Genomic DNA, 26,585 nt, shown 5'->3' with positions numbered 1-26,585 from the left:
TCAGAACACAATAGAACAGCAAGGGGGCTCGCTGTACTAACATCGGATTGTTAGTACAGTGACTGACCTGAGCCGTCAGGTTTTTTTTTCCATTCAACCCACTGAGTTGAACGAGAAAAAAAAAAAAAAAAAACGGAGTTTGTACTAGGCTTTATACATCTGAGCTAGTGGCTCAAACCACGTGCAAAGGCTACCGTATTATGTAAAAACCTTGTCAAAGGGTTCTCAATTTATGCATTTAGTTTAGACCAGGGAACAAAAGGTGTGACTTCCTCATGTGGATTGGCCACACCGTGGGATGCAACAGAACGAAATCTCACTGTAGACCATAAAAGAACCCAAAAATTGGCCAGTGCCTGTCCTCACCTAATTTGGTTTTTGCTGTGACATGGACACAAAAATGAGGATGCTATTTAAATAAGTAAAGAAGGCCACATAGAAAGAGGTCTACCCATTAGAAAGCTATAGCCACCAGTAAAGTAAGAGATGTAATCATAAAAAAAAAACGTAAAAACTTAAACCAAAGCGCTATATCATAAAAAATTAAAAAAAGTCTGTCTGACCGTGTGAGACAGACTGCATGTTGACATTTGACACATAGCCAAACACAGCCTGCTGTTTGAAGCTTCTGGCAATTTTAGGGTAAGGAGAAGCTGACAGTGGTATCAGTGAATACCACAAAACAAAAATGGATGGTGCAAAGAAAAGTAGAGCCTTTCTGGTAAGCTCCTCAATCTTTTAAATCTCCTGCACATTTAAAGCACATCCTTAGTGTGTCAGCTAGGCTGAACTAGACACACGTTCAGTGATGACCTGCACCATGCTGTGTCACCAACAAAAGCCCTGACACTACTAGCTGTGCTCACACAGGCACTGTAACACCTAACACTTACATATACGATTCCTCACAATGTTTTTTTCCAAATTTTCAAATTAAACCTCCCTTGTTTTCGATTCATTCCCTTAACTCTAATTATATAAAATACTGGTCCTGAGGCCAAGAGCTAACCTTATGGGTGCCAAGTTGCTTTCTCGACTTTCAGTTTGAAAGTAGCTAGGAAAAAAAGCCCTATAAAAAAGGTTTTAGCTCTCCACACAAAAAAAAAAAAAACACTGAACTACAGACAATACACACAGAACGAAGCATTTAATAGACATCAAAGCTGCATAGGGGGAACAGCTGCATCCATACAAGCTCCACTTGCATCCTCTCATTACTTGCTTTTATATGACCCACTAGGCAGCAAATTTTAGTAACGTCACATCACTCGTATACATCAACAAACAGGATTTCAGTGCTACATGACAGGGAATACGGATTGGTCACCTTAACGTCACATCTCAAAGATTTATTTCATCCAAATAAGACTTACAGGCAGCTCTATTCAGTTTTGAGCATTAGACAATTATATGAAGACCAGCTAAAAATATAATCTTGAACAGTGTGTACTTTTTAGCGAATGGACAGTCTTACACCTTTGTTAATAGATTTCCGCAATTAAACACTTCTGTTCAAGTTCGAGCCAGTAGTCTAAAAACTCAGCTCCCAAAAATATCAGCACCTTGCAGCTTGGCCTGTTACATTAAAAAACACTTGCTGAGTTAGGGGAGATCATTCCTGACACCATTGTACAGTAAATAATTTTTAGTGGTCTTTTATATAATCATCCTGCTTTCTAAGGAGTTGTCTTATAAAGAAAACCTGAAGAAACTAGCACTGCTAACGGTTCTGAAGTCACTGGCTTCAATACTTTATGTAGCTACTCCAATAAATGCATGCAATAAAGGCAGAGGATGTGCGGTACTAGTCTGCATACATGCACCTGGTCTGTGACTTGAAGCCAGTGGATCGGTACACAGCCAAACATGCCACAGGCTTTTTAACGTAAAAGGAATCCTCTCACTAATTTTATATTCAGTAGGTAGGCCTCAAGGAGTGTCAGTAATATTTTCAATTTCGTTCAGATGTGACAGATGCTCCTGCACAACTGACAATCTTTATATGCGCAGTTTTCATACAGCTGCTGCGTGCACATCCATAGGCTGCTTACACACAGCTCAGATAGGATGCAGACATCAAAATAAAAGGCAGCTTGGTACCAGCACCCATGGCTGTTGATAAGTGGGTACCACTGGTTATCCTGCACAGGGCCCAGGCCAGCAAGGTGAATCTGATGTGAACAGGGAGGGTGACGGGCACAGCAGGGGGGGGGGGGGGGGGGCAATTACTAGAAATGATCCCCTGTATGGCTCTGTCTGCAGCAGCTGAAAGCTGGTTTCTAGTCTACTCCCGCCAGCTTTCAGCTGCTGCAGAGAGCCATACAGGGAATCTGTTCCAGTAAATGCCTCCTCTGCCACAATGATCGCTCTCCCTATAAACCATACGTTTCGCCCTACTGTCTAGGCTCCTTAAGTGCTTCCCCACCCCTGTGATGTTGCCAGCTTCCCTCCTCTCCTCCCTGCTGGATGCTGCAAGCACACAATAGGGTCCTTCAAGTGGAACTTCACACTCTCAATCGACATTTACCATTTTTAATCCCTATGCTGCTAGCATTAGTAAATAGATAGGAAAGTATATTCGATTTACTGGTTTTAAAATTTTTATTTTTACATTTATTCGGTTACCTCTTGGTTTCCATGCCTAGGTAAAATGTCATACATCCCAGGGGTCTTCAAGAGGGAAAGAGGGGTTTCTCATCTAAGCACACCCTCCTGTATGCATGCCTGATCTAAAGGCAGATGAATTCCAGGAAGTAAATGCTACATGAACCATCTGCCCCTACTCAAGTGGGCCACTGCCAGAAATTATAAGGGTGTTTTTCAAAGTGATTTTCAGCAAAATAAAGCATGAAGACATGGATGAATGGAGGAATTTGCTTTGGATATTGAAAATTTGTGGTACTCAGATGCAGTGTAGTTCCACTTTCAGGCTGGAGAGTGGGGGAAGGATCAGGGAATGTCATATTTACCAGCCCCTTCCTTTCTTGAATGAACACAATGAGTGATCGGTACCAATAACTCACAGAGTTCATGCATAACTGAAGCGTAGTAAAGCGGTTTATGGTGGGGTTGTCCTGTCAGGTTAGCTGTATTGGGCCCCGTGGTTTCTAACAGCAGCCCTACCAGCACCAACTGAACAAATCCTTAGGAGTTATGCATGCAGACACAGACATCCATGTGTTCAGTGTGCACCTAGTTCTTTGGAGAGATGCACTGCTCAACGGTCACCATTTCAGAGAATACACCTGTCAAGTTTCATGGGTCAGCATCAAAGTTTAATGGGTCAGCATCAAAATGTAGGCCAAAAGACGACTACTTACTGCCTTGCAATTAGTGCAGACTTTCTGTGAAATAAAAATTACTAAGGACCTGTGTCAAAGAGCTTTTGTTTGCATCAGGTATATTTAGCATTCCAATATACATCTATGGGAACACAAAACACACTAAGTAGACCAACCGCAGGTCAAATGCAACAGTCAATTACTTCTGAATGATCTCAGAAGCTCCTCAAACTGATGCCAAATGGATGCAATCAACATAAGCCCAAAACCTGTCGGCACAGGACCAACAGCCACAATTTTTTTCTGGATCACTGTACAGTATATGCAGTGATGACTTAATAGATAGAAGATGAACACTAAAAATGGGGGGGTGAGAAGGTCTGAATACATGACCCCATAATAACATTGGGACAGAGCCTAATTGGGATAGCAGTCTACACTAATAACTATTAATACGTTAAAAAAAAAAAATTCAATTTCAGCATTAAATTTTGTGGGTACAAGTGGACTTTGCCAACTGTCGTGGCTCATCTAACTCAGTTTACACTTCTAAGAATCCATCCTCAGAAAGATGTACGTATATGTATGATCACGGCTATACGACTGAGCCAATAATTGATTTGTCCTTTTCATAGGCAATAGAATTTTACAACAGAAAAACGGCACGTATGCCAGTCAACGGCACTGCTGTCTACACACCCCTATAAAATTATTTGAACACAACTTTTTCTTTTTATTATTTTTGAAAGATATTGCAAAATACATGTTCCTGAATGCTGCATGAACAGTAAAAATGAGGTATATCAAAAAGGAAAAAAAAATAAAAATAGAACACTGTACATACATAAATTTGTCAAAAATCTTGATAGTAAATTTTAAGTTTGTTAATTTAAAGCTATTGCCAAGAATATTAAATATATGACGGAATACAGGCTACAGACGTGACCTACTTTGAAGACAATATGTCGCTGGGACGAGTGAACACAAAATGTCATGGTTTAAAAAGTAAATCTTCATATATTTATGTGCCTTCAGCTCAAAATTCCATTCCTGAGTCCAAACTTTTTTTTTTTTTTTTTAATCGGTTAACTGTATTTTCAAAAATTGATACAATGGGCATTTTGCTTTTTGTCCTTCTGGATTTTGTCATCAAGAAATCAAACTGACTGCTGAGCAGTGATCTCCCAAATTATGTTTGGCTACCCTGGTTCCCGCACCCTCCCCCCAACTAACTAATTTCAGTTTAAAAATTAGGTACAATCTGAACTATCACAAGACTTTAGAGTAAAAAGAAAAAAAATTGCATTGACAGGGCATAGATTACATAATTCTTATTAACGATTGTGTAGAAACATTTTGATGGCAGTGTTATCCAAACAAAAAAATAATAATACACCATGTTTAAAAAGACCTCAAAGTTGGGGGGGCAACTTAAATCCTCACCTGAAACTTTGACTATTTGAAGTCTTTACTCGTGTGCTACCCGCTTCACTTACATCAGATAGCAAAGTTGTGTACCCTGAGAATTCTGGAGTTGAAGTCCTCAACCTGTGATCCACTCCATCAGTGCTAGTGTTATAGGAGATTGGCACCCTGTTGCCAGATTTAAACGAACCAAACGCTTGTGCAAAGTTCTCGATCTGGCACGTCTGCGGCCTGATGTCTTTCTGCTGTTCTAAGGAACTGGCCAAATCCTGAGGTTGGAGGTGAAAGCCTGAAGTTGCATCCCTGCTCTTTTGCCGATCTTTCTGCCCATTCAATTCCTGAGATGAGATCTGGTAGCTGGAGGAGGTCTCTAACTGTTTCTGCGATTCGATTTGATCAGCTAACTCTTGGGATGGAGTTAGCTGCTGCTGTGCCGTCAAACGTTGCTGCTGCTGTGCCGTCAACTGCTGCTGCGCCGACATTTGCTGCTGCTGCGCCGACATTTGCTGCTGCTGCGCCGACATTTGCTGCTGCTGCTGCTGTGCCGACATTTGCTGCTGCTGCTGCTGTGCCGACATTTGCTGCTGCTGCTGCTGTGCCGACATTTGCTGCTGCTGCTGCTGTGCCGACATTTGTTGCTGCTGCTGCTGCTGAGCTGACATTTGTTGCTGCTGCTGAGCTGACATTTGTTGCTGCTGCTGCTGAGCCGACATTTGTTGCTGCTGCTGTTGCTGTGCCGACAACTGCTGCTGTGCCAACTGCTGCTGCTGCTGCAACTGCTGCTGCGCTGACAACTGCTGCTGCGCCGTCTCCAGCGATAAGGAAAAGCCAGCCTGGGAGCCTACCACCATGCCAAAGTTTGACTTTTGCAGAGTGGATGGCAATACTGATGTGACAGACTGGCTAAAGCCACAATCAAGAGGAGATGTAGTGTATATATGTTTGTCCTGAAAGAGAGAAGGGCTGGGTAGAGATGAAGAAAGGCTAACAAACTGTAAACTTGGACCCAAAGGGAATGACGTTGTATGGCTTGTTCTTTCCAAAGCTTGCTGAAGATACTTTGAATACTCCTGAAACATACTGGCCTTATCATTTGGTGTAGACTGGGAATCTGAGCAGACGTTTTCCTCATGGACCAAATCATTCTCGCTTGCTGTTTGCAATTCTACATGGTGTTCGCCTATGCTGAATGTCACATCAGGGTGCCCGACTGATTTATGAGTGTAGTGATCCAAGATACTCTGAAGCACCTCATCAGGAATGACGGATTTGTCATGGCAGTTCTTTATTTCAACATTCAAGGCATGGGAATCAATAAGAGTTAGTGGGCTGTCCCCTTCCATAACACTGGAAACTGCAGACTGAATGACAGACTGTTGTGTCCCCATATGCCCTACATTCACAGCATAGGAATTGTTGCTGCCAGTGGACTGTAGATATCTTCTTTTCTTCAGGAACTGCATTGCATCGTCATAGTTGCTACTGGTAGAACCTTTGTTACCTGAAGTTTGAAGAAGATTCATGGTATCTACATTGTTACCCATATCAAGAGGGCCATTTGCCTTATCTGAAAGTTTATGCATGGCCATGTTTGCTGACTGGGAACCCAAGGACAGGTCATTCTTTTCTGCTTGCTTCCGGCCCGCCTTCTTAAACACCAATTTTGGCACCTTGGTGTCCAGATCATCCAACCCAGTGCTGGATGGGCCATTACCGGAAGACACAATTGGAACGTTCACTGCATAAGATTGAATGTCAATTCCAGCAGCCAGGTGTGCCTCGATCATCTTGCTGCCAGGTTTAAGGTCCTTGTGTGAGGAACCATTTCTGGACTTTGCTTTCTTTCGACCAGAAAAATGTGAACTTCCCTGAGATAAATCAAAGTTACCAGATAAATGATCCAAACTTGGGTTTGATGACCCAGGATCCAAGGGTCCTTTGTTTATGGATTCACCACATGTCCTTTTGTGCTTCAACAACCTATCTGTTCTTGAAAAGTACTGTCAAAAAAAACAAAATGGCAAAGTAAATTAGAGTGATAAAATGGGGGGGGGGAAAAAAACTCAACTTTTCTCAAATCTTTAGCTAAGCAAATATATGATGGCAACATTAATCCACCTTTTAATAAAAGCAAGCATGCACAAATAGAGGTATATTAATATTGTTTATATCTTGAAAGCCATTACAATCAGAAAAAAATAAAATTAAAATATAACTTCAGTATCTTTATTTTGTCTATTTTCTCTTTGCTGAATTCTCCATGGTTCTGCACTGCACAAACGTAAGATCCATTCACTATAAATTATAACTCCTTCATTATAAATATTGACTGTTTTTGCACCCTAAAAACCCTATGACATTTCTTTACCAATTTCTTATGCAAATAATTCAGGGTGAGGTGCAATAATAGTGCACTTGTGATTCTTAACACACCCAATCAAAGCTATTCTTAATACCTATGTTTATTTCATTGTATACAGTCCCATTTCTCCCATATAGGCCTTGGAATAAACAATGTGGAGCCTGTGCATTGTAAACACAATGCATTGATTGCAGTCACAATGCTCTTAATGCTTCAAAGCAATGTAATAAAAATAAAATGTGATATAAATTGAATAAATTAACTTGTTATATTTATTCAATGTGGATGCATTTAGTTTTATTTTTTTAAGAGGTGGACTATGCCTTTAAAGTGGTATTAAAAGCTTATGTTTTAAAATAACGAAAAATGGTATAATAACCTGTTCAATGCAGGACTTTTTGGGCCCCGTCAGTGCTCCAGGCTCCTCACCCTCAAGCAGTGCCCCCAGAGATAGCGGCTCACCCCCCCCCCCCCCCCCGCCCTCTCTCTCTCATTGGCCCACTGGCTGTGAGTGATCAGCCAACGAGGGAGGAAGAGTCCCAGGACAGCTGAGGCTATTGTGAACATGGCTGGATCAGATGGAGCTCAGATAAGAATTGGGGTGGCTGGGGCCATCACTGCACACAGGTTTTTTTTTTTTTACTTTAATGCATAGAATCCATGAAGGTAAAAAAAATTTTCAGCCTTTAATCGGTTGCCGACCGCCGCACGACGGTATACGTCAGCAGTCAGCCCCGGCCAGGCAAAGTGACGTATATATACGTCACTAGCCTGTCACTTGCTTGAGAGCCAATAGCAGGCGAGCGCACGCCCGCAGAAGCGCGCTCCTGCCCCAGCTCGTTCCCCAGCAAGTCCGTGCATGTGACCGGCGGACCCGATGTCCGCCGGTCACTCGCCGATCGTCGGTGCAGAGGGAGAAAGTCAGGCGGCTGATGTAAACAAGCCGCCTGTCATTCTCCCGTGTAGAAACAGTGATCATACGGTTCTATTATGTAGGACCGTTGATCATTGTTCCTACACTTCAAGCCACAGCCAATCACAGTAAGAATCACGCCCCTAGGGACACACACCACCCCTCCCTCTCAAATAAAGTTAACCCCTTCACTACCAGTGTCATTTTGCAGTAACAGTGCATATGTATAGCACTGATTACTGCAGTAATGTCACTGGTAACCCCAAAAGTGTCAAAAATGTCAGTCAAGGGTCCGATCTGTCCGCCGCAATGTCGCAGTACCGCAAAAAAAAAAAAAAAAAACGCAGATCGCCGCCATTACGCGTTTTGCGATTTTTTTTACCAAACATATGTAGCAGAAAACAAATTGGCCAAAAATACTAAAAAAATTTAGATTTTTACATTTTTTTTGAGGGGAACTTCATATAAAAAAAATTTGAAAAATATTGTTTTTGCAAAATTTACGCTCTTTTTGTTTATAGTGCAAAAAGTAAAAATCGCACAGGTGATCAAATACCACCAAAAGAAAGCTCTGTTTGTGGAGAAAAAAGGACATCAAATTTGTTTAGATACAGCGTCGCATGACTGCGCAATTGTCCGTTAAAGTCACGCAGTAAAAAAAAAAAAAAAAAAAAAAAAAAAAATCACAAAAAAAAAACCCTGGTCAGGAAGGGGGTAAAATCTTTCCCTGGGCTTAAGTGGTTAAACCCACTTTAAGGCTAAAAAAAAAAAAAGAAAAAAGTGCCAGAGCTTTTTTTTTTTTTATTACAAACTTTAATATCCCTACTTGTCTTACATTACATCACTATTCCCTAAAAAAGAAAACGGAATTTTTGTAAAATCTTACCTGTAAAATTCCTTTCTCTGAGTCCTCCGACAGTCGCCGCCTCTTCATATTCGTCACATATGGGGGTATTAGACTTTGCTCCGAAGGAGTAGCTAGGCAACAGAATATGTTAACAATAAAGCTTTAACATATCCCACCCTCAAGGGGTGGTCCCCTCAGTCAATACCCTCCTACTTCCTGCAACCATATCTCAGTTTTAGTGGAATAGCAGTAGAGTACACAATCAAACCCCAAAAGAGGGGCGGGGGCGGCGACTGTCGGAGGACTCAGAGAAAGGAATTTTACAGGTAAGATTTTACAAAAATTCCGTTTTCTCTTACGTTCTCCGACAGTCGCCGCCTCTTCATATTCGTCACATATGGGGACGTCCCAAAGCAGTGCAAACATGAGGGGTGGGAAACGCAGTCTCCGCATCAAAGAAGGAACCTTACCAAAGGAAGGAACCAGCTGGGCAACAGCAAAAAAACAAGTGCTCAACAGGAGCAACAACCCAGGAAAAGACAAAAAACCAGGGGATACAAAACTTATCCCAACAGCCAGGAGTCCCCAACAAGGGACCCTAGGGAACAGCCGCACTAAGAACCTTGCGGCCAAAGGAAGCATCCGCCGATGCCTGAACATCTACTTTGTAGAATTTTGTGAAAGTGTGCACGGTCGACCAAGTCGCCGCCTTACACACCTGGGCTACAGAAGACCCATGACGACAGGCCCAAGACGTACTCAGAGATCTAGTCGAGTGCGCCTTCACAGGCACAGGGGGAACCTTCCCCTGCAAGGCATAGGCCTGTTCAATGGTCTGCCTGATCCATTTGGCGATGGTAGAGGCCGAAGCCGCCATGCCCTTCCGAGGACCCTCTGGAAGAACAAACAAGGAGTCCGTCTTTCGAAAAGACTCAGTCGACTTAAGGTAAACCCTTATCGCCCGAACAACATCCAGAGAGTGCAATCTCACCTCCTTCGGATGTTTAGGCTTCGTGCACAACGAAGGCAAGACAATATCCTCATTAAGATGGAAGTTCGAAACTCGTTTCGGAAGAAAAGAAGGATTAGGTCGCAAGACCACCTTATCCAAATGAATAACCAGGTACGGAGACTTGCAGGACAAAGCCGCCAGCTCCGACACTCTGCGAGCCGAAGTGATCGCCACCAAAAAGGCGACCTTTTTGGACAACATAGACAACGAGATCTCCCTGATCTGTTCAAAAGGAGCACGTTGTAACACAGATAGAACGAGATTCAAGTCCCAAGGGGGCAGAGGATCCCGCCTCGGGGGAACCAGATGCCGCACACCCTGAATAAAGGTGCCAACCAATGGGTTGGAAGCCACGGGACGTTGAAACAGAACGGCCAGAGCAGACACCTGACCCTTTATCGTAGCCAGCGCCAAACGCTGATCAACACCCGTTTGAAGGAAAGACAGCACACGGGACACCGAGTACGTGCGGGGTGAAAACCCCCTGGACTCACACCAGGCAAAATAGGCCTTCCAAGCACGGTAATAAACCTTCCCCGAGGAAGATTTCCTCGCATTGATTAAGGTATGGACGACCTCCGGAGAGAGACCCCTCTCCTTCAGGACCTCGGTCTCAACAGCCAGGCCGTCAAAGCCAGCGACTGTAAAGCAGGATGGTATATCGGTCCTTGAGACAGTAGATCGTCTCGAAGAGGCAGACGCCACGGGGCGTCGACCGCCAGATTCACGAGGTCTGCGTACCAGGACCGGCGAGGCCAGTCCGGTGCCACAAGAATCACCGTGCTGCGTTCCGAGTGTAACCTGCGAAGGAACCTGGACAGCAACTGAATCGGTGGAAACGTGTACATCAGCCTGTACTGATGCCACGGGGCCACTAACGCGTCCGACGCGTCTGCCCGAGGGTCGCGCGTCCTTGCCACGAACCTCTTCACCTTGTTGTTGAGGCGAGACGCGAACAGGTCCACATCTGGAAGACCCCACTTCGCGCACAACGTCTGGAAGACAGCCGGATGGAGAGACCATTCCCCCTGATCCAGGGTCTGGCGACTCAGATAGTCCGCCTGCCAGTTCTCCACTCCCGGAATGTGAACCGCCGTTATCGCCGGGACATGAGTCTCGGCCCAAGACAGAATGTCGGCCACTTCTCGAGCCGCTCGGGCACTCTTGGTGCCCCCTTGGTGGTTGATGTAGGCCACCGCCGTGGCATTGTCCGTCTGCACCCGAACCGGGCAACCCTGCAGCCGGTCCGTCCAGCGATGAAGACAGACTTATCGCACGCAATTCCAGAATGTTGATCGGAAGGGAAGACTCCCCCTCCGACCAAGTCCCCTGAGCGGACAGAACGCCCAGAACTCCACCCCAGCCCGACAGGCTGGCATCCGTGGTGATTACCGTCCACGAGATCGGACGAAACGACTTGCCCCCGGACACCAACGGGGACTGGAGCAACCACAGAAGGTTTTCCCTGGTGCGAAGACTCAACGAGATCTGAAGATCCAGAGATTGAGGTCGCCCGTCCCACCTGGACAGGATCTCCGCTTGGAGACCCCGCGTGTGAAACTGTGCGAAAGGAATCGCCTCGAAGGCCGAGACCATCAATCCCAGACATCTCATACACGTCCGCAGAGACGAGTTCGGAACGTCCCTGAGGGACCTGACTTCCTCCCGGAGAGTCCTGAGTTTGTCTTCCGGCAGGAAGACCTTCGCCTGCACCGAGTCCAGTATCATTCCCAGATAGGGGAGACGAACCGACGGACTCAGTGTCGACTTTGGAAAATTTATCGTCCAACCAAACTCCTGTAGAGTTTGCATCGTGACAGACAGGTCCTCCTCCAGACCCTGGCTGGTCGCAGACCGAACCAGAATGTCGTCCAGATACCCCAGGACAGAAACGCCCTGGGCCCTCAATAATGCCAGAACCGGTGCAAGCACCTTGGTGAAGACCCGCGGAGCCGAGGCGAGACCAAAGGGCAACGCCACGAACTGGTAGTGATCCTCCGCAATGGCAAATCGAAGGTACCTCTGATGACCCTCGAATATGGGGATGTGAAGGTACGCATCCTTCAAATCGATGGAGGCCATGAATTCCCCCGGAGCCAGGGCAGCCACCACCGACCGCAGGGATTCCATGCGGAACTTGCGAACCCGCACAGAGCGGTTCAGAGCCTTCAAGTCCAGAATCGGACGAACTTTGCCCTCCTTTCTGGGCACGGTGAACAGATTGGAATAAAACCCCCGAAACCTGTCCCGATGAGGCACCGGAACCACCACTCCCTGAGCCCTCAGGTCCCGCACCGCCAGGTGCAGGTCCCGCAAGCGCTCTGGAGACAGTTGAAGATTTGAGGGAAAAAATCTGCTCTCCGGCCGAGAGAGAAACTCGATCTTGTAACCAGATCGAACGATTTCCAGAACCCATCTGTCCCGCACACGGGCCAACCAGGGCTGAAGAAAACCGAGCAAGCGTCCCCCCACCCCAAAACTGGGTGAGGGCGCCCCTTCAGGCCGAACTGTTATGGGCTGCAGGTCCGGATTGGCCGGACTTCTGTTTACCAGACCAGGGCTTCTTCTGAGAGCCTTGACCTTTGAACGGTTTGCCCTTGTAGTGCGGCCGAAAGGCACGAAAGGACCCCTGAGGGGGCCGAAAATTAGCATGCTTCTTCCCAGAAGCCCCCTTAGCCTTGGGGAAATGGGGCAAGAGAGTGCTCTTACCCCCGGTGATCCCCTTAATCAACACATCCAAGGACTCCCCAAAAAGGCGAGACCCATCATAAGGCAGATTGGCTAAGGTCTTACGTGAAGATTGGTCCACCGACCAACATTTCAACCAGACCAGGCGGCGAGACAACACCGCCACGCTGTGCACACGTGCAGCCAACGGAATCAGGTCCAGGTCCGCATCACACAGATACATGACACCCTGGTGGATCTGATCCACCATATCCAGGGTCGCCGGCGAGGCCGAGTCGGCCACTAGGACGCGCCTAAGCATCTGCGTCCAACTTGCGATCGCCTGGGCCGCCATGAGAGAAGCAAACAGAGCCTTAAGCATAGAACCCGTAACAGAATAAGTATGACGGGCAAGAGACTCCAATCTCCTATCCGTGGCATCACGGAAAACAGGGGAACCCTCTGCAGGAATCGCAGTGGCTTTGTTCAAAACCGCAATTGCATGATCCACTGGTGGAGGCACACACCACCTTTCATCAGTGGCAGGCGAAAAAGGATAACGCAGCTTGAATTTACTCGGTACCGCAAAAGGCTTGCGCAGATCGCGCCATTGATCCTTAACAGCGCGCTGAAAATCAGCATTGCAGGGAAAAACCTGCGGCGTCCTGCGTTTCCTCTGCGTCCCATAAGCCGCCAAGGCAGCGGGGGGACACACTTCGTCCTGCAAACGCAGCGTTTGCTTAATGGAAGCAATCAACTCATCCATGATTGCAAGCTCTTCAGGCGAGCCAGGGGGAGAATTATCGACCCCCTCAACTTCAGCCTCCACCTCAGACCCCACTAGATGAAGAGAGGAGCGGGACCCCGATAAGGAGGCCCCTGCCAGAACAGCCCCATCACCTTCACCCTCAGAATCAGAGGAAAGAGCAACTCTGGGCCTTTTAGTAGATTGAGCAGCCACCAGCATTTGCACCTGAGCAGCAAGGCCAGCCACAATAGTGGCTAAATCCCCCCCTGGGGGGGAAACAGCGGTCCCCTGGCTTTCCACCAATACTGTAGGAAATTTGCCCTCCTGAGAATCCATTGCCCCTGTAATGCCAGACAACCAAGGGTTAACTGCCCCTTTTAAGCAAGCGCGGCAAGCGCAGCCCACCGCACCACACTCAAGCACAATGAGACCCCCACAGGGAATATGCAAACTGAACACAGGCAATGGATAGCAAGAACAGAAGGATAAAACCTGAGGAGACCCTCGCCGCTGCTGCTGCCTCGATCGGTGTTCCAGGAAAGAGGAAGTGATGCTGCCAGGGCGCTTCTATGTAAGCCTATGGAGGCTACAAGAAAATGGCCGCCATGCATGTAAACCATGCGGCCGGAGCGGGTGTAGGCAAAATGGCGTCGTTTGGCGCCGAAACCGCCGCTCCACAGTGCATTAAAACACACATTACATTCCAATATCAGAATACATGTCAGATCGCCGCAGCGATCGCCGTATAGTGCCCAAACATGCCAAAAAAACATGCCCCACAGCACACAGCTTCTCACACTGACCAGTCTGACACACACAGTGTCATACAGCTCCCCCCCCCCCTTGCAGCCCACAGCATGCAGCCGAGAGATAGGGAGACAAGCAGTGTGAATAGAGGCAGGTTACACAGTCCCAGACTGACACCCCCCCAGACAGACAGATCCCCACATAGATACACTTACCTCACATGGCGTGGGGGACCCGCACAGGCGAACAAGCCGCTGCACATGAGGCAGGGAGAGTCGCAATTCAAGACGCACAAAATGGGGGTTAAGAAACCGCACAGCGTCCAGTGAGGTAGCCACCTCACCAATCATCCCTGCACCGAACAGGGATGGGTCGTTCACTGTGCCAGGAGCGTTACCTGGCTGAACGCTCGATGGCAGACTGGGAAGCCACTGACCCACGACCTGCGACCAGGGGGATCAGCCCGAGACCCAGTCCGCATGATCCTCTTCGTCCGAAGAACTAACTAACGCTGACAAAATAACAGCTAAATAAAGGTAGAGAGAAAAACTCAAACAAAATATTAAAAAGAAGAAAGAGGCTGGGACAGAAAGTCCCAGCACAGAGAGAGCCAGCCACTCCTGACAAGCTAGACATTAAAACTGAGATATGGTTGCAGGAAGTAGGAGGGTATTGACTGAGGGGACCACCCCTTGAGGGTGGGATATGTTAAAGCTTTATTGTTAACATATTCTGTTGCCTAGCTACTCCTTCGGAGCAAAGTCTAATACCCCCATATGTGACGAATATGAAGAGGCGGCGACTGTCGGAGGACGTAAGAGAAAAAAAAAATTTACAATACAGTTGGCTGAAATCACTGCAATATTAGAGATCACAAAGGTTTTTGTTTTTTTCAAGAACATTTTGAAGCAGGATTTACAGCAATCCTGATGAGAACGAAGTTACCACGAAAGCTTGTCTGAACTCCCAAGCATGTGCTGGAGTGACTTCATCCCCGAGGGCTCTGGGACGCCACATCGCTGGAGCCGAGGCAAGTAGTTTCTTTTTAATACACATATAAATCTTATAGAAAGATTGTTGATGAAGTGAACAGCCTGGCGACAGTCTCTTCAAAAGTATCTCAAGGCAAAACCTTTTTTCCAGTTTTGGCTAGAGTCTGAAAAGGTTAGACATCCTTAAGCCTTGTACACACGCAACGATTGTTGGCTGACCGATCGGCCGTCTTTTGTCCAGTGTTGTTGTGTTGGCTGAAATGTGCTCTAGACTGCACACAAATTTTGTCGGCCAACAACAACAAACTGCAGAAGTGATGTCATGTGCTGGTTTACTTTTCGTGTGTTTTTTCTTCTCTGAGCATGCCCAGTCTTGCTCATCACATTTTTGTCTGCCGAAATCTGTACTGACTGAAGAACAATCGGCCGTTCTGTTGACGGCCAACAAAAATTTTATAGCATGCACACCAGATTTTGTTCAGCCGAAAAGTCGCAGTTGGTTGTCGGAAGCATCATACTAAAAAGCCGACAATCGGCCGATCGGACGTTGGCCGAAAATTCACGGCAAACAATCGGTGCGTGTGTACGAGGCAGTGTTTTGCTGTCTGTACCCCTCATTAGAAAGAATCACCCCCCATTTGTGTTGGTGACCATTGTCACTGATGAAGATTGTGAGGGGGAAATCCAATATTTTAAAGTGGTCTCCAGAACAAGGGGTAGGGAGAAATCTTTAAATGGCGACACCTGTTGCAGGTCAATTGTCTGAGAGGATTTTTCCATTCACTTTGGGAGATTTTCTCTAACAACTTGTGTCTTTGGGACAGGATCTGAAGGGAAATTTTCCAGACTGTATGCAGAAAGCAAAAAACAACCTGGCAGGGAGGTAATCATTCTCTAATCTCATCTCAAATAAAAAACTGTTTTGGCTTCACATACACTAGGTGTTACAGCTCTTACTGTAGAGAAAACACTTACCTTTCTCCTCCCACCCAAACCATGGATGTTCCCGCTCAAGGAGAGAAAAGTCTTCTGCATCCAACATACTCTCGGGGTGTCTTGTCCCCTGCTTCCCTTAGAGGTTTGGCCTGTCGCTATTGTATCTTGTAGGGACGTAGGAGAAAGTAGAAGGAACCCCAAAGTGCAATAGGGAATAAGGCATCCGACATTCCTGCAAGTCTGAACACCGATCATTTTTCAGACTGCACAGCTACTTCGTGAAAGCGAAGATGGGACAGGTAGCTATTGTGTTTTTCCTATAAAGGTGGACCTCATTTTGAAGTTTTTATTCTAGTTTAAGAGTTGGTTTTAAGTGCATATCGTCACTGGGTCTCTTGCACATATGTAAAGCTTCTATTTATCATAATAAAACTGCAGCAAACTGACTGTGCAAGCGAGAACAGAACAAACTGTTAGGCCATACCCTTCACACAGCTAAATTTCATTTCAGTACTACCCTAGGCACTCCCTTCTGGTTTGTGGTCTTGAAGTATGCATGCCCCATGCCACTGCCCAGTGCCCGAGTAACCTCTTAAAAGACAAGAGCATTGCAAAGAATGGGAATGGATATAAGAGGGTTGTCATTTGCATTGGTGCTTCAGGTCGGCACAAGGCTAGCAAGGGAAAAATATTAGCTAGCAAATTCTAACCACATGTGACTCTTCATTTATACAACCTGAATTTTCCACTAATTTGCTTAATGGTATGCAATAAACATGTACCTGCAGACACGTGTCACACTTATATGGCTTTTCCCCACTATGAGTCCTCTTGTGTCTCTCCATGTGATACTTCTGGATAAACTTCATGTTGCACTGATCACAGTTAAAAGGTTTTTCACCTGGAAATTAAATAAGCAAATTTCCCAGTTATAATTGATTTTGAGGGATCATAGTTCAGCCTAGGCACTCAAAATCCTGCATTTTCTCTTTGCTAGTTCATAAAAGGTGTAGAGTGGTAATGTCAAAGTGAATAAAAATTAAAAAGCAGCGAGAATTCGTACCAAGATGGTGAAAACAAAATGATAAAGAAGCCCCAGGGACATCACTTGCTACATACTTTTCCAAATCTGTGACTCAGACTTTTAAAGCTTAACTTAGCTTAATGGAACATTAACATTCCAGGCAACTAGCATCTTCAGAAACCATCAATGGCAGCCTACATATATTTCTCAGTACAGGTTCTCTTTATGATACAACAGATGAGTCACAAAAGGAAAAAAAAAAAAAAGGTATTCCTTTCATCTAAAGAAAACCGACAGGAAATGTGTGCTTTACCATCTCCAAGACAGGAGCAGCTAGTAGAAAATAAAGTTGACTGGAATTCTTTTGATATGTGTAGGCTGGGGTGTCAAAGTTTGTTTCCATTTAAGTGCATACTGCAATTGTTTGATAAAAAGAATCTGCAAACCTGTTCTATACATACCACTGTGTATTTTTTCATGTCGTTGTAGCAAATACTTCTGAATGAAGCTCATATTGCATTGACTGCACTGAAATGGCCTTTCACCTATAAAAATAATGCAAAGGAAGTTGTATTTGGATTAAAATAAACTTTTATGTTTGCATCCACTGTGCAACCTTTTAAAAATTCAATAAATCCCATTAAAGACACTTTCTGAGAGAAAATCCTACATAGATTTTCCACGTTACCCGTGTTCTAGACGCAAGAACCTGTCTCCCCCCTACAGTATATTTTATATAGCACATATCAGTGTACCAAGGTAACCCAGACTTCCTAGTCTTCTGATCACTTGTAATGTAAGCAATGGCCTGGTTATGTAAATACGCCTGCTCCTATTCCTGTACTATAGAACTAAATGACTGAGACAAAAACATACATTACTTCTGTTTACATGAGTAAGGGTCCTTTCACATGAACGATACGATCTGATCCGCCTGTCCGTTTTTTAGGCGGACCTGATCGGATCCTCCATGCATCCCTATGGGGCAGCTGATGTCAGCGGAGACATCTCCGCTGACACCCGCTGTTATCTGATTCCGATCCTGTCCGTGAAATCCAGATGGATGGAAACCCTATTTTTCATCTGTCCAGCGGGTCGGATCGATTGGGATCAGATGAGAACGGACAGGTGATCCGTTCTCATCCGATTCCCCCATAGGGGACAGCAGGGAACCTGACAGCTCCGTCTCTGCACACAGAGGAGACGGAGCTGTCATCTGCCTGCTCAGCGGGGACCGGTGGATCGATCCCTGCTGAGCAGCACGGAGTCCCCCGGCGGAGGCGGACCATGTGAAAGGAGCCTAACAATACATAGACTGACTTGAAAGGTGAACCTTCCAGCAAAAACTGAAGTTTCGCTGAACTTTTCTATCGATTCCCACTTCTGCAATTTTCACCTAGGCAAGAACTGTGGAAGCTCGCCCCCTCCACCCACTCCCTGCCCTCAACATCCTAAGACATGCAACATGTCCCAGGAGGTTGCGAACCGATCTTGCACATGCATACTGGGAAGTACACAGTCTGGTTGCAGGGCATGTAGAATTATGAGATTACTGTTCTAGCAGTATTTAACACAAACTATTTTATAACATGCATTTAATTATTTGAGTTCCATGTAAACATACATTATAAAGCAATATACCAAAAAAAAAAAAAAAGGAACATGGCTAGACATGCAGACACAGACAAACCGCAGATGTCCAAGATCTCTTTCTAGGTCATCATTTGAAGCAGCTTAAATGACAATTAACATACCTGTGTGTATGAGCACATGCCTGCGTAGATGATAGGAACTCCTAAAAGCAGCACTGCAATGTTCACATATATGAGGTTTCTGATTTGGAGACAGATTAGCAGCGTCACCATCACCACCTAATGACTGGAAGAAAAAAAAAAAAAAAAGAAATGCAATCAGAAAACAACTGAAAACTGAAAGGAGGTAGGAGTTAGTATAGACAAACACAGGAGTGAGGCTCATACACATCACAGCATATAGCAGCACTGTTGTATTAACCACTTCTGGACCGGGGCGTTTTCTGACACTTGTTTACAAGTTAAAATCCGTTGCTAGAAAATGACTTAGAACCCCCAAACATTATATATATATATATATATATATATATATATATATATATATATATATATATATATATATATATATATATTTTTTTTTTTTTTTTTTCTTTTAGCAGAGACCTTACAGAATAAAATGGAGATCGTTGCAATATTTCTTATCACACTGTATTTGCGCAGCGGCCTTACGAACGCAATTTTTTGGGGGAAAAATACACTTTTTTTGAATAAAAAAATAAGTTTAGCCCAATGTTTTTTTCTATATTGTGAAAGATAATGTTACGCTGAGTAAATAGATACCAAAATGTCATGCTTCAAAATTACGCATGCTCGTGGAATGGCAACAAATATTGGTATTTAAAACTCCCCATAGGCGACACTTTAAAAATTTCTACAGGTTACCAGTTTAGAGTTACAGAGGAGGTCTAGGGCTAGAATTATTGCTCTCGCTCTAACAATCATGGCGACACCTCACACGTGTCGTTTGAACACTGCTTACATATGTGGGCGCGACTTGTGTATGCGTTAGCTTCTGTGCGCGAGCTGACAGGGACAGGGCGCTTTAATTTTATCTTTTTTTTTTTTTTCCCCCATTGTTTTGATCACTTTTATTCCTATTACAAGGAATGTAAACATCCATTGTAATAGAAATAAGCATGACAGGTCCTCTTTAATTTGAGATCTGGGGTCAAAAAGACCTCAGATCTCACATCTACACAAAAAAAAAAAAAACAAAAAGAAATTTTTTTCCCCCATTATGAAAAAAAAAAATGGGCTCTTTTAATCCGTTGCTAGGAAGTGACGTATGATGTCGCTCTGGTCCTCCAAGGCCATAGAGTAGAGAGGGCCATCTTGCCCTCGCTCGACTTCCTGCCTGAAGGGACAGCGGACGGGGTCGTTTTCCTTGCTACCGACAGGTCCGGGAAGCGGCGAGAGGGGGGGCACCTCTCCCGCCACCCATAAAGGTGATCCTGCAGCAAATCTGCCGCTGGGACCATCTTTATGTTAAAGCGGACTGCCCGCCATTTAGAAAAATACAGAGGTTTTGGTAGCCATCTGCTGCCATAACCCCGGTAATTAACGCCAAAGTACCAACGTAAATACATGGTGGGCGGTCCGTAAGTGGTTAAAAGAACGGTGCCGTTCTGGATCAGGTACCAACAAACCTAAAATCTGACAGACGCCTAGGAGGAAAGGAATGTGAAAATTACCAAAACATGGTAAAATAATCTTCATTCCTAATCCACCCCAACCCATAACATGCATTAGGCCCCTTTCACACAAGTGGTCTGATTGGGTCCAACTGTCCCATTTTTCAGGTAGACCAAATCAGACCCTGCATTCTCCTTTAAGCAACAGCAAATATAGGCGGCCCTGTGTCCATTTATAACCGTCTACCTCCAATCTGATTCAGCACAAATGAATGGAAGTGGATCTGTTCCGCTCCGTCTGGCAGGATCAAGTCAGAGGGTAGTCAGGTATAAACAGACAGCCAGTCCATTTATATCCAACTGCCCATAGAGCAGAGCGGGCTGTGTCCGTGTCCACTCTGCATAAGCAGCATGAACACAGACCTGTCATCCACCCACTCAGCAGACAGATCCTCTGCTGAGGATCCGGCCAGTGTGAAAGGGGCCTTCAAGTGAACCTAAAGTGAAAAGATTTACTATATTATAGGAAACATTCTAGCACTGCCATTTGTTTAAAGAATACCAAAAACACTCTCCCGTGCTCTGGAACACACTATCCCAATCTGTCCGGTTATCTCCTACTCTGTACACTTTTAGGAGATCCCTGAAAGCTCATCTCTTCAGTAGGGCTTATCCTGCCTTCAGCTAAAAACCAAATCTTCTACTTCCCTCATCAATTCATCCCTCACAGTTACTACTTTTTGTTTCACCAGCCCCTCCCTATTAGATTGTAAGCTTGCAGGAGCAGGGCCCTCCTTGCCCTCTTGTATTGAATTGTATTGTTGCTGTATTGTCTCCTTTTATATTGTAAAAGCACTGCGCAAACTGTTGGCGCTATATAAATCCTGCATTATAATATTAAAAAAATAGCTGTGCACTTCTTGTGTCTTGAGCCTCATAAAAGTGTGAGATCTAAGGCACTGTACACCTCCCACTGAGTCTTCGATACGAAATGAGATCTGGTGATGCCGCTACTCTGCTGCTCTCCTTGCTAAAGAGAAAGCGGAACTTAAGGACCTGCCAAACAAGGATTACTCCGCTTGTGGTTCATTTATTCTGTAGATTTGTTTTTGTCACACTTCTCATGCTGCTGCTTAAATATTTTCTCATCAGTCATCAGAATCATAGTCAGCAGGGTGGCATCTCGGACATTGGAAAGCAAAATCCTGCTTCTCCACCAAGACTGCAGGCTCCAAACAGACAGAGTGGAACAAGACATGGTCAATCAGTAATAAGGAAAAAGATCAGCTGCAGAAAGACCACATGCAAGACTATTGTTCAATACTTCTGACAATAGACAACTGATAATCTCAACATGAGGGTGGACAGACTTTCAGGACTGCCACTCCCTCTGAACTGTTGAATGTAGTTAGCAATTTATTTTCCAAGGAAAATTGTTATGATCTAATCTGAGGAAGCTGTAGTGGAGCTCAGAACGCAAGCATTTGTGTGGCTGCCACAAGCTGCACTTCCTAGGCTTCTGGAGGTTCACTCACAAAGGCTGTCCAGAAATCAACACATTTCAAAGTTAAAGCGATTGTATACTGCCTAACAAAAAAAAAAAAAAAAACCCTGCAAGACAAAGGCATAATGAGCTAGTATGCATCGCTGTGGGAGATGACATGCTACCTCTGCGTCTCTTCTGGGTTCGGCGGATCCGGCGCTGTAAGTGGCCGGAGCCGCGATGACGTCACTCCCGCGCATGCGCGCGGGAGTCACTTTCCGGCAAATGCCCGGCAAGGAACTCTGAAGGGCAAATATCTCCTAAACCGTGCAGGTTTAGGAGATATTAATTGTACCTACAGGTAAGCCTTATTATAGGCTTACCTGTAGGTAAAAGAAAAAAAAAAAAAGTATACTACCGCTTTAATATGTATAGGTTTGTACTGGGCTTTACATTTTTTAGACTGCTTGAATTTGAAAATTTGAATACTCAAATTTCACTTGTCGGCAATGTGCAAACTGTAAAAAATTTGTTAATCCTGTGTTTAGAGCCGACTGAATACAGTTATGAACTGATCTTTAAAGAAGTAGTATCACTTTACATTTCTTTACACCTACCACTTCCCCAAGTACCATATGTATCTTGTCCCATCATTGTAGACGTCCTGTAAGGCTAGCTGTAATGTAGAAACTTTTTACTTACCAATGAGGAAGTAATAGATAGGTGTAAATAAACTTAAAAAGGAGAAGTTCAGCCAAAGCTCGTTTGGCTGTACTTGTCTGTGGATCACAGGAGTGGTTTGTTCTGCACTCCTGTGACCAATGTCCGCGGACAAATGCAGATTCCACCTAGGAAAGTATAAAATGTGCAAAAAAAAAAAAAATCCATATTTCTATGGTGTCACAGAGTCAGTCTAGGCTTGGGCCAGATCGCAACAATGAAGCCGGTATCCACCCACATGCCTGGACTGGCACCTGGCTTATGCTGGCCATACACGTACAGAATTTCGGCCGAAAATGGTTGTTTTAGGAAAGATCGTTCGAAAATCGGGCCGTTAGTGAACACAAGTTTACCGACGATTTCGATCGTGTGCCCGGCTAATGTCGATGGATCCACAGCGACAACTTTTATTGTTTCTACAAAAGTTGTTACGTGTATGGTAAAATTGAAACAAAAATAATATTCAGACTCATATTGTGCATGTTATCGAACGATCATTATGATCATGAAAACGATTATGTGAAAGAGTTTATTCTGTAGGTTAGTGGCCAATTCGCTTTCGACTGACGAATAATCGTTCAGTCTGCAAACGGCCAAAATTCTGTGCGTGTATGGCCAGCATTAGCCTCCCAGCGAGCCGCTGAGAGCTTAAGCCGGCCGCTCCTGCCCCCTCTGCAGCTTAGCACTCCAGTGAGCTGCCAGGAATAATTTGCGGCGTTAGATCGCTTGGTTCTGTGTTGGCAGGGGACAGATGCAGCATCCACCCAGGTTAATTATAAAATGTGCAAATTAAAAAATAAAAAAAAAAAAAAAAAAAAAAAAATGAATTTTTGTCTTTCCGTAAAATCCTTTTCTCTGAGGTTCACTGACGGTCACAGCTCCATGTCTTAGACCCTTGGGCTTACGCATGCTCCCTCTAAAGTAGGACTAGATGGAAACAAATTTAGGCTACACCCCTGAGGCAGTCCCAGAGGGTACACCATCACTTTGAAGTCCTATAGCAGAGTTTGTAACAAGCAGTGTCAGAAGAGTAAATAACCACCCAACGGAGGGGCGGGTTTTATGTCCTTCAGCGAACCTTCAGAGAAAAGGATTTTATAGTAAAACAAAAATACAGTTCTCTTTCGTTCACTGACAGACACAGCTCCATGGCTTCTTAGACCCTTGGTATGTCCCAAAGCAGTATCAACATGAGGGGTGGGAAGAACACAGCAAGAGATAAAATTCCCAACAAGGCTAAAACATAGCCAACAAGGTAAAACAGGATCTCAACCAGGAACAACTGGAGCTCGCCACCAGGAAAAAAAAAAAAACCCTCAAGAGGCAGGAGCCTCTGCAGCCGCAGCCTGCAAAACTTTGCAGCCAAAAGCAGCATCCGAAGATGCAAGTACATCCACCTTATAAAACTTTGCGAATGTGTGTACAGAGGACCAAGTAGCCGCCTTGCACACCTGAACCACTGACGCCTGATGACGGAAAGGCCCAGGAGGCACTAAGCTCCCTCATAGAATGTGCCTTGACAGGAAAAGGAGGAACCTGACCCTTATTAGAATAGGCCTGCACCACCATCTGCCTGATCCATCTGGAAATGGTCGCAGCAGATGCGGCCTGCCCCCTAGGAGGTTAATCCGTAAGAACAAACATAGAATCGGATTTCTGAAATCTACTCAGTCACCCCCAGGTAAACCCGAATCTTCTGACTATATCCAAGGAATGCAGAGCAATTTCTTTAGGGTGTTTGGGCTAAGGACACAACTACGCAACACAATATCTTCATTCAAACGAAACCCGGAGACAACCTTAGAAAGGAACGCCTGGACAGGGTCATAACCACCTGTGAACCACCAGGTAAGGTGACCGACAGGACAACGCACCCAACTCTGACGCCTTAGACACAGAAGTAATAGCAACCAAAAAGGCCACCTTCTGCAAAAGAGTGAGCAAAAGAAGTTCACAAATGTTTTCAAAAGGGGGCTTTTGAAGTACCTACAGTACCGAATTGAGATCCCATGGAGGTACCAGGGTTCGCACTGGAGAAGCCAGATGGCGAACTCCCTGCACAAAAGTGTGAATCAAGGACTTTGCCGCCAATGGCCTTTGGAAAAACATAGCCAAAGCGGAAATCTGGCCCTTTAAAGTGCCCAGAGCCAAAATGTTGATATACACCTAGTTGTAGAAACTCCAACAGGCGAGACACAGAAAAGGAATGGGGAGAAATCCCCCTGAGATAAACCTTCCTGGAAGTTGATTTCCTAGCTTTTAACAGAGTAGGAATCAACACTCTGCCCTTCAGTAACTGGCTTTCAATAGCCAAGCGACTGTAAAGCAGGGTGGAAGACTAGTCCCTGAGACAGATCTTAACTGAGAGGAAGTTTCCAAGGTACGTCTGCTACCAGCCTCACCAGACCTGCGTACCAGGATGGGCGAGGCCAGTCTGGTGCCACCAGAATGACTGGAATCCCTTCTACCTCGATTATGCGTAGCAGTCTTAACAGAAGTTGTATTGGAGGAAAGGCGAGAAGATCCCGAGACCTTGACACAAACCCCTGCACCTTCCTGTTGAAACGAGAGGCCAACAGTTCCACATCGGGGGTCCCCCTTCGGAGACATAGCTGATGAAAATACCTCCAGGTGAAGACACCATTCTCCCTGATCCAACGTATGCCAACTAAGATAGTCTGCTTGCCAATTCTCTTCCCCTGGAATGTGCACAGCAGAGAGGGCCGGATCCTATAGTTCTGCCCACCTCAGAATGCCGGCTACTTCCCAGGCTGCCAGGGCACTCCTTGTGCCCCCTCGGTGATTGACATATGCCACCGCCGTAGCATTGTCCGATTGTATCCTCAATGGGCATCCCTGCAGATGATCCGTCCACTGAGACAGACAGTCTGATCGCCCAAATCTCCAGTGTTGATCGGCAGACTGAAATCCTCGAGTCCAAACATATTGAGCCGAGTATACTCCCAAGACATCTCACCACCCGGACAGACTGGCATCCGTGGAAATTGATGTTCAATACAGGGGAAGAAAAGATTTTCGCAGGCGAAGCGCCGGAGAACAGAGCCACAATATCAGAGACCCCCTCGTACCCAGACTCAACAGGATCAGGTGAACAGTGACAATGACAGTGGATCCTTGTTCCATTTGGTCAGAATCTCTCTTTGCAAAGGTCTGGTATGGAACTGAGTAAATGGAACTGCCTCAAAAAGGTGGAAACCATCAGACCCAGCACTTGCATGCAAGTCTTGAGCGATGACAGACGGTTGGACAACAGGAGCCGAATCGCATCCTGAAACTTCAGAAGTTTCACTTGTGGAAGAAACACCTGGACCAATGCTGAACCTAGCGTCAGACCCAAGTAGTCCAGCTTGGTGGACGGATTCAAAGTTGATTTCTGAAAATTCAATGTCCATCTGAACTCCTGTAGAGTTCACACAGTAATAGCCAAGTCGACTTCTAGAGCCTAAGAGAACTCTGCACGCAGAAGCAGATCATCCAGGTAACCTAGTACCACGATCCCCTTCTGCTGCAGCAAGGCCAACACCGGGGCCAAACGAATTGATAATGCTCCTCGCCCACGGCAAACGAAGAAAACGCATATGCCCGACATATTGGAATATGACAGTATAGTATCGATAGAAGCCAGAAGATCCCCTTGATGAAGGAAAGCCACTACCGTGTGGATGGACTGTATCCCAAAATTTCTGAACCCGCACAAAGTGGTTCAGGGCCTTGAGGTCCAAGATCAGGTTAACCTTGCCTTCCTTCCTGGGAATGGTAAACAGATTTGAATAAAAACCTTGAAAACGTTCCAACTCTGAAACTGGCACAATGATTCCTTGTGCTAACAGGTCCTGCACTGCCCCATAGAGGCCCTGCAGCCGAACGTGAGACAGGCGTAAATTGGAAGGAAAGAACCTTGCTGGAGGCAAAGACCGAAACTATCTTGAAGCCGAACCGAACCAACTCGTTGACCCATTTGCCCTGCATGAGCAAGGTCCATGGGCCCGGAAAGAAGCAAAGACATCCCCCCACCCCAGATGCGAGTGAGGGCGCCCCTTCAGGCTGGGGAAGGCTTGTCTGCAAAACCAGTAGTGCCTGCTTTTGACATACTATTCAAGGGTCTCTTGGAGCCTCCCGCGAAGTTACAGGTGGATCTCCAACAATGCAATCCAGACGGATGAAAGGGTCGCTTGTAAACTGAG

At 45.5% G+C, this 26,585-nt stretch overlaps 1 protein-coding gene across 1 annotated transcript in view; it reads right to left on the bottom strand.

The window, feature by feature from the left end:
* Positions 1 to 4,052: 4,052 nt before the first annotated feature.
* Positions 4,053 to 26,585, bottom strand: part of LOC309566529 (zinc finger protein 281-like) — a 71,328-nt gene continuing 48,795 nt past the window's right edge. Inside the window, exons 3-6 of the mRNA XM_082271702.1 lie at positions 18,709 to 18,832; positions 17,416 to 17,499; positions 16,713 to 16,831; positions 4,053 to 6,706 (exon numbers count right to left, since the gene is read on the bottom strand). Of these exons, the coding sequence (XP_082127828.1) occupies positions 4,721 to 6,706; positions 16,713 to 16,831; positions 17,416 to 17,499; positions 18,709 to 18,832 (2,313 nt within the window). The 3' untranslated portion in view covers positions 4,053 to 4,720. The remainder of the gene's footprint in view (positions 6,707 to 16,712; positions 16,832 to 17,415; positions 17,500 to 18,708; positions 18,833 to 26,585) is intronic.

This window comes from Pelophylax lessonae (assembly GCF_965119305.1).
Source record: "Pelophylax lessonae genome assembly, chromosome: 11".
In the NCBI taxonomy this organism is placed as follows: Eukaryota; Metazoa; Chordata; class Amphibia; order Anura; family Ranidae; genus Pelophylax; species Pelophylax lessonae.
Note: the sequence above shows the minus strand (reverse complement) of the source record. Positions and strands in the feature narration are given on the sequence as shown.